The sequence below is a fragment of the Pongo abelii genome, chromosome 8 (genome assembly GCF_028885655.2).
Source record: "Pongo abelii isolate AG06213 chromosome 8, NHGRI_mPonAbe1-v2.0_pri, whole genome shotgun sequence".
Classification (NCBI taxonomy): Eukaryota; Metazoa; Chordata; class Mammalia; order Primates; family Hominidae; genus Pongo; species Pongo abelii.
Window position 1 is genome coordinate 32,113,687 of NC_071993.2, and position 12,495 is coordinate 32,126,181.

A 12,495-nucleotide genomic window follows, 5' to 3' on the forward strand; every position below is an offset into this window, starting at 1 on the left:
ACAAGCATTTAATGCTATAAATTCCTCTCTATACACTGTTTTAGGGACACTCCACAAATTTTTATGTGTTTTTTATTTCCCTTTTTGATCCATAGATTCTCTCTAAATCAGTTTATTAATTTCCAGCGTTTGGAGATTTTCTTATCTTTTTCCTATTGACATCTGGTCATTATGATCATAGAACATACTTTATAGAATTTCAATCCTTTAAAATTTGTTTTGTTTTATGATCTTGGAAGTGGTGTGTCTACATGAATATTTTGTGTACATTTGAAAAGAATGTGAATTCCGTCATTGGGGTGAGTGTTCTATAAATGTTATTTGGATCTAGTTGTTAATGTTGCCTGGTTCTTCTATATCCTTGCTAATTTTTTGTCTATTTGTTCTGTCAGTTAATGCAAGAGGAGTATTAGAAGTCTGCAAGAATATTGTAGATTTGTCTCTACTTTTTGTTCTGTTCATTTTTGCTTTGCTGATTTTAAAGCTCTGTTGTTAAAGGCATACACATTTAAGATTGCTCTGTTTTCTTGGCAAATTGACCCTCTTATCATTATGCAATGTTTTTCTTGATCTCTGATAATTTTCTTATCACTGAAGTCTACTTTGTCTGATATTAACTGTAATCACGCTAGCTTTCTTCTGGTTAATGATATAATTTTTCATGATAGAATTTTTTATCCTTTTACTTTTAAACTATGTCATTATAATTGAAGTAATTTTTACAGATAGGATATTAATGGAGATTGTTTTTATTATTTTTGGTCTATTCTGATAATCTCTGCCCTTAATTGGTTTGTTTAGGCCATTTATATTTCATAAAATGTTTGATGTTTGGATTTGGGTTTATCATTTTATTATTTGTTTTTTGTTTTTCTCTCTGTATTTTCACTCTTCTGGTCCTCTTTTTCTGCCTTGTTTTGGATCATTTGAATATTTTTTAGTATTCCATTTTAATTTAGTTTTGACTATGTATCTTTGTATAGATTTCTTTTAGTGGTTGCTCTATGGATTAGAATGTACATCCTAACTTTTCACAGTCTATTTAGAATCAATCTTTTACAGTGCCGAGTGGATTGTATAAATCTTTCATGTAAGTCTTGTTATTCTCCCTCCTTTATTTTATAGTTTTTATATGTGCTACATCATTTCTCTTCTTCTTTTATTCCGGACATTCCAAGTGTCCCTCATTTCACCTTCTTTATGACAGTCTTCCTTTAGTAATTCTTTTAGAACAGATCTGCCAGCAATGAACTATACTTTTTATCTGAGAATGTCTTTATTTTACCTTCGTTTTTTAAAGGATATTCTCATTGAATTTAGAATTTTGAGCTGACAGATATTTTTTGTTTTAAACATGTTCCACTTTCTTATGGAATCTATGATTTCTGATTATAACTCTGTAGTCTTTTAAATCATTGATCCCCTATAATTATATATTATTTCCTCTGGCTCCTTTTAGTATTTTTTTAAACTAGTTTGATTGATGGATTTGAGCCTAGTGTTTGATTGATGGGTTCAAGCCTAGATTTGGGGGGTTAGGAGGTTACTATTTGAGGTTCAGTTCTTAAATCTGTTGGTTTATGTCTTTAACTAAATTTGGGAAATTTTTAAACATTATTCAGTTTTTTTTCTGCAGTACAGCTTTCTTTTCCTTCTGGGACTCCAGTGACATGAAAGTTAGATATTTTATTATTGTCCTGCATATCCTGAGACTCTTTATTTTTTAATAAGTATTTTTACTCTGTCTTATTCAAAGTGGATAGTTTCCATTGATATACTGTCAAGTTCACCAGTCTTTGTTCTCTCATCTCCATTTTACTATTAAGCCCATCCAGTGATTTTAAAACTTTGGTTACTGTATGTTTAGTTCTAAAATTTTCTTTTACTTTTTATTTAAATATCTTCCATTTGCTGAGACATTCTCTTTCCATTCTTTTCAACAGTGTTTACCCTTACTTCTTAGAGCATTTTTACAATAGTTGTCTTAATGTCTTAGTTTAATAATTCTAACATCTTTTTTTCCCAATGTTGCCATTTTTTGATCATCTTTTCCTATGTGACTTGAGACTTTTTCTGATTCTTCACATGCCAAGTAATTTGAGATTATATCCTGGATATTTCAAGTATTATGTTGTGAGATTAATAAGTTAAATAAGACTAATACTTCATCTTATTTAAATCCTATCGAGAATTTTGATATTTTTTGCTTAACAGGCAATTTATCCAGTTGTATCCAGGATGCAATCTCCAGCCAGTATATAGGTTGTGATTCCACAACTGGTTCATTTTTCAAAGCCTTTGAAATGCTGTTCAGATCTGTCCTTCATGTACCACCCAGGGTCCAATCTAGAACATGGGTAATTGTCTGTCTATACTTAGTTTCTCACAGTCTGTGATCAGATTCATACATGAGAAGTTTGAGCATAAACCCAAGAGCTCATAAACAGCCCTATGAGGTCACTTTCCTGAGCCTCTCTCTTTCATGATCTCAGTACTTTGAGTTCCTGGAGACTCTGCTTTTCAGTCCTCTAGCCAAAACTCTGGGACTTTATTTACCCTACTTTGCCACATGCTTCCTGCATCTATGCCTGTAGAAGAGCTGAAAGAAGACAGGGAGAGAAAGAGCTCAGTGGAGTTTATATTATACTCTTAGGGCCACAGCTCCTCCTACTGGAGAGGAAGTTTTCCCTCCCTCAAAGTTTTAAATTCTTGCAGTTATCATTATCTCTGCTACTACCTTGAAGGCTAGGATGCAAGAGAATAAAGGAGAAAAGGGCAGTTTTTCTCTTCTTTAAGACTTTTCCTGCTCCTTGAGCCTAAACTAGAAGGATTCTCCTAGAGCCTTCACTGCCGTGCCCCAGGGCCCACTTTCAGGTTTTAAGCTCCCTTGAATCCAGGCCAGGGGTACCTTTTAAAAAAAGAAGAAGAAAGAAAAAGGTAAGGGGAATCACCCTGTGCTACTCTGAATTCTTGTCATGTCATCTTCTCCAGTCCATCTGCTGTGACTTACCCTTTAGAGTCTTTAAATAACCGTTCGCTTCATTCTCCTCAAGTTTTATTAGCTAGATTCAGTAGCAGACATAAACAGTTTGTGGATTCTCCATCTTAACTGAATCTGACCTCAGGTATATATTTTTAATCATTATCTAAGTTAATGGGTATTCATGGAGGTTGTGAGTTGTATTTGTTTTAACTTTGCTAGACAGTTATACCCCGAATATTCACATACATATTATAAAGTGGAAGATACAGGAGTGGGAAAATGAAACTATCTGGAAAAGTATACAGTGAAACATTTCATCTCTAAAGTTTGAACACGTTTAGATTTGAATTCAGGAATCTGTTGGCATTCGCTTTTTTGATAGTTTTCCCTTAGCAGGAACAGTAGGGTAGGCATAGCAGAAAGCTGTCTCAGCGATGACTTACAGAATGAGAGAGATGTGAATTGGCCTTTTAAAAATCTGTGGAAGTTACCCATTTGGACTGGGTAAGGGTTTTCTAGGCAGAGGGAACAACTTCAGAAAAGGTATAGAGAAGGTCCCCAACTTACAACATTGACTTAAGACTTTTCAACTTTATGATGGTGAGAAAGAAATATGTATTCAATAGAAACCACAGTCCAAGGACCCATGTAATCGTTTCTCGTTTTCAATATAGTGTTCAATAAATTATATGAGATTTTAATACTTTATTATAAAATGGGCTTCATGTTAGATAATTTTGCCCAACTATAGGATACTGTAATTGTCCTGAGTATTAAGGTAGACTAGGCTGAACTGTGTTGTTCAGTAGGACCGGCGTATTAAATGCATTTTGACATGATATTTTCCATTTATAACGGGGTTTATCAATATGTAACCTCATCACAAGTCAAGGAGTATCTATACAGGTATAAATGTGAATGGCATGTGTGACTGTGTGTCAAAGAGGAGTAGACAAACCAGGAAAGGGAAATCTGATTCAGTTAGGCATTTACTGTGCCTTCTTAGAGGTTGCAATAAGATATTCCCATGAACATATTTGAAATGATTAGAAACACATGGGTGTGAATTTCAAAAAATACAAGTTTTTGAATTTAACACATATGCTAAATAATCAGTCCTTCAGGTTAAACTATGTTATCCTGCAAATGATAGTAAGTCTTCTGGATTTTTATTAGAATGAATCACATTTTCCATCCTTGTTTTTATTTACTAGGAATTTCATCTTATGACTAAAAAGAACAAGTCATAAGCTCTTTTGGTCTAAATTTGCAATATTTGCCTTTGACTTATTTTTAAATTAAACTTTTTATTTTGACATAATAATAGATTCACAAATAATACAGAGAAATCCTGTGTACGCTTTACCCAGTTTCCTCCAATGGTAACATAATATAATGTCACAACAAGCATATTGACATTGATACAGTCACGATACAGAGCAGTTCTGTCACAAACAGGCTCTCGTTTCCCGTTACATGCTCACCCTTGTCCCTCTACCTTGCCACATTGCTTACCCCTGGCAGCCACTAATCTCCATCTTTACAATTGTGTTATTTGAAGAAAGTTACATAAATGAAATCATACAGTATGTAACCTTTTAGACTGGCTTTTTCATTCTCTATAAATTCTTGGAAATTCATCTGAGCTGTTGCTTGTATCAATAGTTTGTTCTTTTTTATTGCTGAGTAGTATTTCGTGACTTATTTTTTAGCCCACCTTTTTCCATTATTTTTCATTTTGAAAAAACAAAGTCTTACTACTCAGGCATTTTTCTCACATATATTTGCTTTAGAATTTATACTAAAAACAAAAACCTTAGGAGCATTCTAGTGTTCTTTTTAAAATTGCATTTAGGTTAACCAGTCAATCTGTTGACATTATTACGTCTTACAGGAAAAAAATATGTACATGTAGATTTTATTACTTTACTCCCCTTTTAATTCCTAAATCCAGAAGTAAGATCAGAACACATGAGAGATACTGCTGCTTGAAAAATACTTAGCACAGCCTGTTTGCAGACACACTCGTGCTAGTCCACGGCTGATGCAGAAAGGAGCCTATCCCGAGGCAGCATTTTTTTGCAGTGCTAATGGCCAACATTAGGATGTTGTCTATTTTCATTAGGCATCATAGTCTTAGTTGCTCAACCAAAACTCCAGCCTCAATAATGAGGGAAAAAAATATACTTCTAGTTTCTAAATTGTGGGAAATAGGTCTGGGAGTAGATTCTGAAGTATGTTAAATACTCATCTAAAGAGCCTAGAATTTATCCCGAGGGGGGATGAAGAAATGAAGAAACAAATAAATTAATCAAATTGCAGTTCCTAAAATAGTTATAAGTAGAAAAATTAGCAGTGTCCAAAAATGTCATTTTAACCTTTAATATCAACATCATATTCCATCTTACCAGGTAGTAACTCTGGCTGTTTTGATTTTCATTTTAGAAGAATAAGGAACATAGGTTTACAATAATCAGTAACTATATTACCATCATATAATTACCAAGTTGGCATACTGTTTATTATTTTAGTTTAAGGAGACACATTGAAGCGAGAAAAAGGAGGTGCTAGAGGTTTGCAGACACTTAGCAAACACTAGTGTTTATCCTACAGCTTTGTAAACACTTTACCAAGAATTTTTAAACTGTCATTTTGCTGATGGAAAGTGTAAAATGAGACTTCAGCAGAAGTTAATCTCATCATCTACTTAAAATAGTGTTTTTTACATTGATCTAAAGAGGTTTGTGCATATTTTAACTGTTTTTTCTATATGATCATCTTTAAGTACTAGTATGAAAGTTAATGAGTAAAGAAAATCTGCTGAATAAATCCACCTGATAATCCAAGGCACTTAAAAGAAATACATGCTATGATGCGATGCAAAGATTTTACTTGATTAGTGCTCTATTTCTCAATTTAACAATCAAACCTAAGAGAAATCTAAATCAAGACATTTGACTAACATATTCAGTGCAATTTGATTAGGGTGCAGATAACTACACTATTTCGGTGTGACTGTATAAGTATTCTGATCATAATTATGACATAGACTGTGCTACTAGTTAGAAAAAGAACAGTTTTTAACTTCTTCATGCCTTTCATATATGCACATGTTCTTAATACACTATTACAATAAATGTACCTGAAAATATAAAACATACTTTTTGCTTGTCCAAAAAGTATGCATTTATTTATAATACAAAATATTTATTCTGAACCTATGCTGTATGATAGCCCTCTATAAATGTAGAGGTAGCAAGGGAAGATGACAGATATCTAAAAATATTTGTTAGTAGCACTATATTGTTGATTACTACATATCAGTAATTAGAATAATGAATAAAGTGAAAGAAAAAGCATAATGCCTTAGGTGTTTACTTTGGGCACAGTAACATTTGGTCCAGTCATCTTTCTAGTTTTCTGGTACCCTAGTTAAATGAGCAAGAGTGTGATAGAAAGTGGGCTTTGGAGCCAATCAGACCTGCATTTATATTTCATTTCTACCACCTAATAGCTGCATGTCTTTGGGCAAGTTATTTAACTTCTCCAAGCCTCAAGTTTTTTAACTTATGAAATATGTTGTTACAAAGCTTGAAAGAAGTAAGTTACTAGCACAGTGCCTAGAACATAGAAATTTGTGCTTTAGAGAAGAAATAAAAATATATAATTCTACCATCTATAGGTAGAGCTCTTTTCCCAAAACAGTACTAAAATTCCAGTTTGCTTATAATCCTAAAATATTTATAATTCCAGAATATCTAAATCTGTACTGCTTTTACTTCTCTAAGATATCTTTGTGAGTTTGATAAGACTGTCCACTTAATTTCTTTAAACAGCTTTACTTTTCAAGGACACATTACCATATTCATAAAAGGAAAAAATCCAAGTTAAATATAATCTGTACTGAAAGTTTCCTTTTCAGATTTCGGGAAGTTAAAATGTTTGTGATACCTGGATTTGTTTTTTTAATCTTTTATTGATATATAATAGCTGTATATATTTGGGGAGTACATGTGATATTTTGATACATGTATACAGTGTGTAATGATCAGATCAGAGTAATTGGGATATCCAAAACTTTAAACATTTGTCTTTCATTTGTATTAGGAACACTAGAGATCTATTTTAATTTCTTCTTCTTTGATTTCAGCAGGAAAGGAAGGGCAAGAAATCCTGGGGCCTGAAGCTCAGGCAGATGAAGCAGGATGTACAGGTACTCTGCTGCGACTTTCTTTCATACCATAGCCTTTAAAAGGAGGTCTTTTGTGTCACTGATTTCTCATTTGTGAGTCCTGAATTTAGTCCGTTTCCTTCTCTTTTATCTTACCTTCCTTAAATGTTTAAGTACTTAGGCGTATGGTGCACTACATAAAAAGAAGTAAATATTCCTTAAATACAGAGTAACTTACAGATTCATATTATATAGCAGATTTCTCCATTCTATAAGAATGACAAGTATAACCTACAGATAATCCAAAAAATAAGTGTTCGAATGATTATTTGAACTTTATCGAGTTTTTGACCAAAGTTAGAGAAATGCAGATCTAACTTTTGAGTTTCGTTATTAGTTACCTGGGTCTGCTTTGAATTGCCCACAAGACAAAAAGCAGAAGAAAATAGAAAAAGCATGGATTTATCTATAAATCAGATGAGAATCATGAATATTAATGAGTTGAGTGAACATGTCACAGCAAACGAGAATCAAAAATTTGTCTTAAAATTTTCTGTGATTGAAAAAGGGTAAAATGAAGTTGAATTATAATAAACAAGGAAATTTGCTTTTAGGTGACTAAAAAGTACATATTCCCTGAAACTTAAGGCTATTCCTCTGTAATGGATTCAGATCAGATTTAAGAAGCAAAAGAGTAGGTGGAAAAATTAAATCAGATCTTATGTATAGTAATACCGGTCACTTTTTATTGTATTCCCTAAGAGAGCCAGAACTGTTAGAATGTAAACTTCAGAAATGCATTCCAGATTTTTGAAACATTTCCTCAAAATATTATACTTAAATGTAGTGTAATTGTGCTTTGTATATTCAACCATAAATTAGATATTTCTGTCATACAGTTTTCATGACATTTTCTTTTTCCTTCTGTTCTATGAGTTATCATTTATAGATTCGTTTTTTTACTTTGCTGTGCATTTTAGGAATATTCCATAAAGGCTTACAAATTATCTTTCATTAGGTAAGATGAGGTATGGTTCATGGCTAATAAGTGTCAAGATTAGATTTTTATCTGTAATATAAACAATAGCACTCCTGTACTCGTCAGTGATTTCTGTAAAACAGAGTAAATCTTTGTGCTGTTACTAAAAGTGAATTCCAAATTAATTAAATAATAATGGAGTATGTGATAATTTGTGGTGCCTATAGCCTGCGATTTTATGTTTTGCCCCTAACTTGGTTCTGTGTAACTTGCGTGAATAATGTATTCAGATATGCTTGTTATCAAATATTTGCCATGCTAAGCTATAGAATATGTAAAATATTTAAGCTGGACATTTGTTAGTAGTAATACAGTAGTGTTAATAAACATAAGAGTACGCTATTTACTTTTACCTAGAATCGTTAAACTTTGATGACTTATATTACCAGAGTTACAGAAGACAACTTGCCCTTCTAGGTAAAATGCTATCCAAAAAGATGCTCACAGGTTTACGGTATTTTATCTGTCATGCTGTTCTTCACTATAAAAATAAATGAATTCTTTCAGTTTGAAGTACTGAATAGTATGTAAATTTCCTCAAAAAAATTGCATCTGGAAGGCAGAGTAACCTTCTCAAATTTGTGTTTAACAAAAGTTGCTGCTGAAGTGTAGAATCTCCCCCACGTACACGATGATGATCCCTGCTGCGTTATTCGCCTGGAACATGGGGAGTTAGGAGTAAGCAAACTTCCATTAAAGCTCCAGTGAGTGTAGCTTGAAAAGGAAATTTAACTTTTGAGACTTTTGAGCAGTTAAACTGTAAAATTATGTCCTGCCTTTGCTTTTGTTACTTCCTTGACTTCTAGGGAATAATATGCTAACAAAATGAGCAAAAGCATTGTACAGCAGTCGCCATCATTAGTTCAGAATGTTGTCAGATCTTTTTTATAGCAGACTTCCTTTTGCAGCTCGTGAAGTTAAAGACTGTAGTCTGAACTTAGTAATCAGAGTAAAAAATTCATTGAAAACATTCTTTGTTCCTTCTGAGCGTCTCTTTTTTTGTTTATATAGTTGATAATTTTAGAAAGTTTCAAACATGGAGGATAAAGATAAGAGGAAGCCTGAGGATACTTTATTCAGGATGGAAAGATAGATAGATAGATAGATAGATTTAAAAATATTCAGTGTTTATATTAAATATTTGCTCTCTCAAATACATGTATATAGTCATTTAATTCTATACTTTGATTGTCAATTTTGAGTTTTGTCATATTTAAAGAAAACCCAATTACCTTTTATGCTCTGTGTATTTGCTCATCTCCCTAATATTTAAATATATAAGTTTATCATCTAAAGACCAGGACATTTGCTTTATAATTGACCTTTTCAAGATGTGCTTTTCCCAACACTTTAAATTTTAAAAAAACTGCAGAAATTCTGGTCTCACTTTGAAATTGGGCCTGGGAAATGTGGGTTCATGGAGATAGAGTGTAGTTTAATGGAAAGAGCTCAGATTTTATACCTGACTCCTAATACCAATTTGTCTGCTCTAATAGTAATACATTTTCTCTCTGTGATCTCAGAAGAGCTTTTCTGACCCTAATTTTTTTATTGAGGAAAAATTTTAATTGTAAAATTATGATATTCACCTTGCAGGACTTCTTTAAGGTGTAAATAGCTAACAATTACATAGTACTTACTACATACCAGGTACCCTACTAATAAGTACATTACTGTATTAATTAATTTAATTCTTACAACAACCCTAAGAGGTACTGTTATATAAATTTTATAGGATGTAAACTGATTATATACTGCCTCACAAATTTCTTAATGGACATATAAAATTTTTCATTTTAAATGTCAGTAGTTACAATTTAATTTCTGGCATAGTAAAACATTGACATTTTAACATCACTATTACATATGAAATCCATAGTATATTAATACCTATTATCATTTTTTAAAAAATATGAAAATGCTCTTTAAGAGTAAGAAATATTATGTCATTATGTTTACTTTTTGAGCTCATACTTCCATTCTATATCCACTGTAGAATTTTATACAAACATATATTAATTACTTCATAAATAGTAATTAATTGTAATAGCTTAATATTACTTCTAGAAGGAAAAGTGTTCATCATTCAGTTTCTATTTTTTTAGCATTGAGGTACCTTTATTCTCAAATAAAAAGATGAAATAAAATTTTATGTTATAACTGAGTTGCTCAGTTTTTATGCATCTTCAGATATAATGTCAAAAGTTACTTGTCAATGAAAATATTTTAATGTCCTGTCAATATTTCTTCAATTTTGTTGAAAACAAAAATTTAAAGCCATCTAATTTGCAAAAAGATTTGTTTCCCAGTCATTACAATCATCTATTCCCTCATTTTCTGGAACGTATACCAGAAAGACTTTACCAATAGTTATTTATCAAAGGACTAATGATATCTGTTTTGGGCTTTAAAATTTTTTTTCTCACAGTCACTTTGTTTAATGTATTCAAAAATGATTAAGGAAACTGTAATATGTTAATTTCAGTATCTTTTATCAGTATATTTTTCATGAAAAACACTTTTATTACATGAACTGTATTTTGAGCAATACCTTATTGGTTCACCCAATTTCTGGAAAATTTCCAATAACCTACCCAGCAAAGCCAGTTATCAACATCACACCAGCCAGCCAAGTCAGACTTACTTTCTGTCAGGAAAAAAAAGCATTTTTTCATTTTTTGAACTCAGTGTGTCAATACATATTTTGAGGAATTCTATAAAATCTCGTCAATAAGGAAGTGTATGAAGGATATATTTAAAATACAAAAGTTAACCAGGCATGGTGGTGCATGCTTGTAATCCCAGCTACTCGGGAGGCTGAGGCGGGAGAATCGCTTGGACCCAGGAGGTGGAGGTTGCAGTGAGCCAAGATCGCGCCATTGCACTCCAGCCTGGGCGACAAGAGCGAAACTCATTCTCAATAAAAAAAGAAATTATCAATAATGAAGAAAACATAAAGTATACGTAAATACATCTTATAATAATACTAAGTAGTAAAGTCAAGATTAAGATTATGTAGATCTAATCTAATTTGTATGTTAAAAAAATCTTTATCTCCAAATGTGTACATTTAGACCTAATCAATGTATAGGAAAGCTAGAATTTATTGAAGTAGCAAAATTCATATATAAAATACAGATCATGCAGTTCTGAAAAGTGTATACTATTTAAAAACTCATTATTCCAACAGCTAGCACACCTATAATTTTTATTAGGATGTAGAAAATATAAGATGGAGATTGCTTAATTGAAATAAATATTTTGTAATATAATTTGATAAAAATAATTTTAACTATCTTAGCAATTCTACATGGAATCTGTAAGAAAGCACATAAAATAATAATTTCATTTTTGACTTTTATCTAGTTTAAATTGAAAAATTGAAGTTGCTTTGAAAAGAATGCCACTGATTTGTTCTGCTTTAGCTCTTCAGAAATGCTTATTGTTCTACCTAATGACAAATCCTAGGAATGATGTTTGAGAATATTATTTGCTTTGCTCTTATCAGTCTCCTGAAAAGCAATGAATTTTTAAATAATAGTTAGGGAGGTCATTAAGGGAAAAGTAACCTCACTCCCTCTGGCCATATTATATAGTTAATTGCAGCTTCCCATCCAGGACCAGCATACCCCCATTTCAGTTGTGCTTTATGCCTAATAGAAATTCATGTAAACAGGAAAGACCAGAAAACCTATAGTGATTCTATGTTGCTTTGATTTGTCAGTAAAGAAGGCTTTCCCTAATCAGTATTTTGAACTTTACTCCTTTGGCACCCTGGAGGACTTTACACTCCAAGCAGTGTACCATAATCGTGTCATGGATGGATAGAGGAATATGCCTTTTCTCTTTTTTTCTTTTAAGAAAGTGAGAACAAGGTATACCGTGTAAAAGGGAGAGCAGGGAGAAGAATTTTCAAGGATTCTAGAAAAGAGTTTACATGGAAGTTGAGGATCTGGGAGTTGATTCCTTTAAACCCAACAGTCCAGCTTACCTTTTAAAAGTCTTCACTTACCTCTGGATCCAATAATCCCAGTTGGGTAACTATTGACATGAACTAAATAATGCAGTTCTTGGTATATAGCAAATGCTAAATAATTGATAGCTATTGAAAAGTGGGGAAAAAATTAGGATCACCATTTGTTACTGTCATTGGTTCTCAGGTTTTAAACAGCAGTCACCCTGATGAGTTTGGTTACCGCTATGGTGCAAGGAGATGTAGCAAGATTGTTTTAATAACCATCAAACAAAAAGATGCCCATACATCCCCATTTTAATTTGGCCAAACTTCAGCCTGCTGGGAAT

The 12,495-nt window shown here is 32.3% G+C and overlaps 1 protein-coding gene across 21 annotated transcripts in view; it reads left to right on the plus strand.

Moving 5' to 3' along the window:
- Positions 1 to 12,495, plus strand: part of ZEB1 (zinc finger E-box binding homeobox 1) — a 193,933-nt gene that overhangs the window by 153,292 nt on the left and 28,146 nt on the right. For 11 of the 21 annotated variants that reach the window (XM_063727009.1, XM_063727011.1, XM_063727010.1 and 8 more), the window contains 1 exon segment: positions 7,134 to 7,196. In XM_063727009.1, coding sequence (XP_063583079.1) covers positions 7,134 to 7,196 — 63 coding nt within the window. 21 annotated transcript variants of the gene reach the window in all.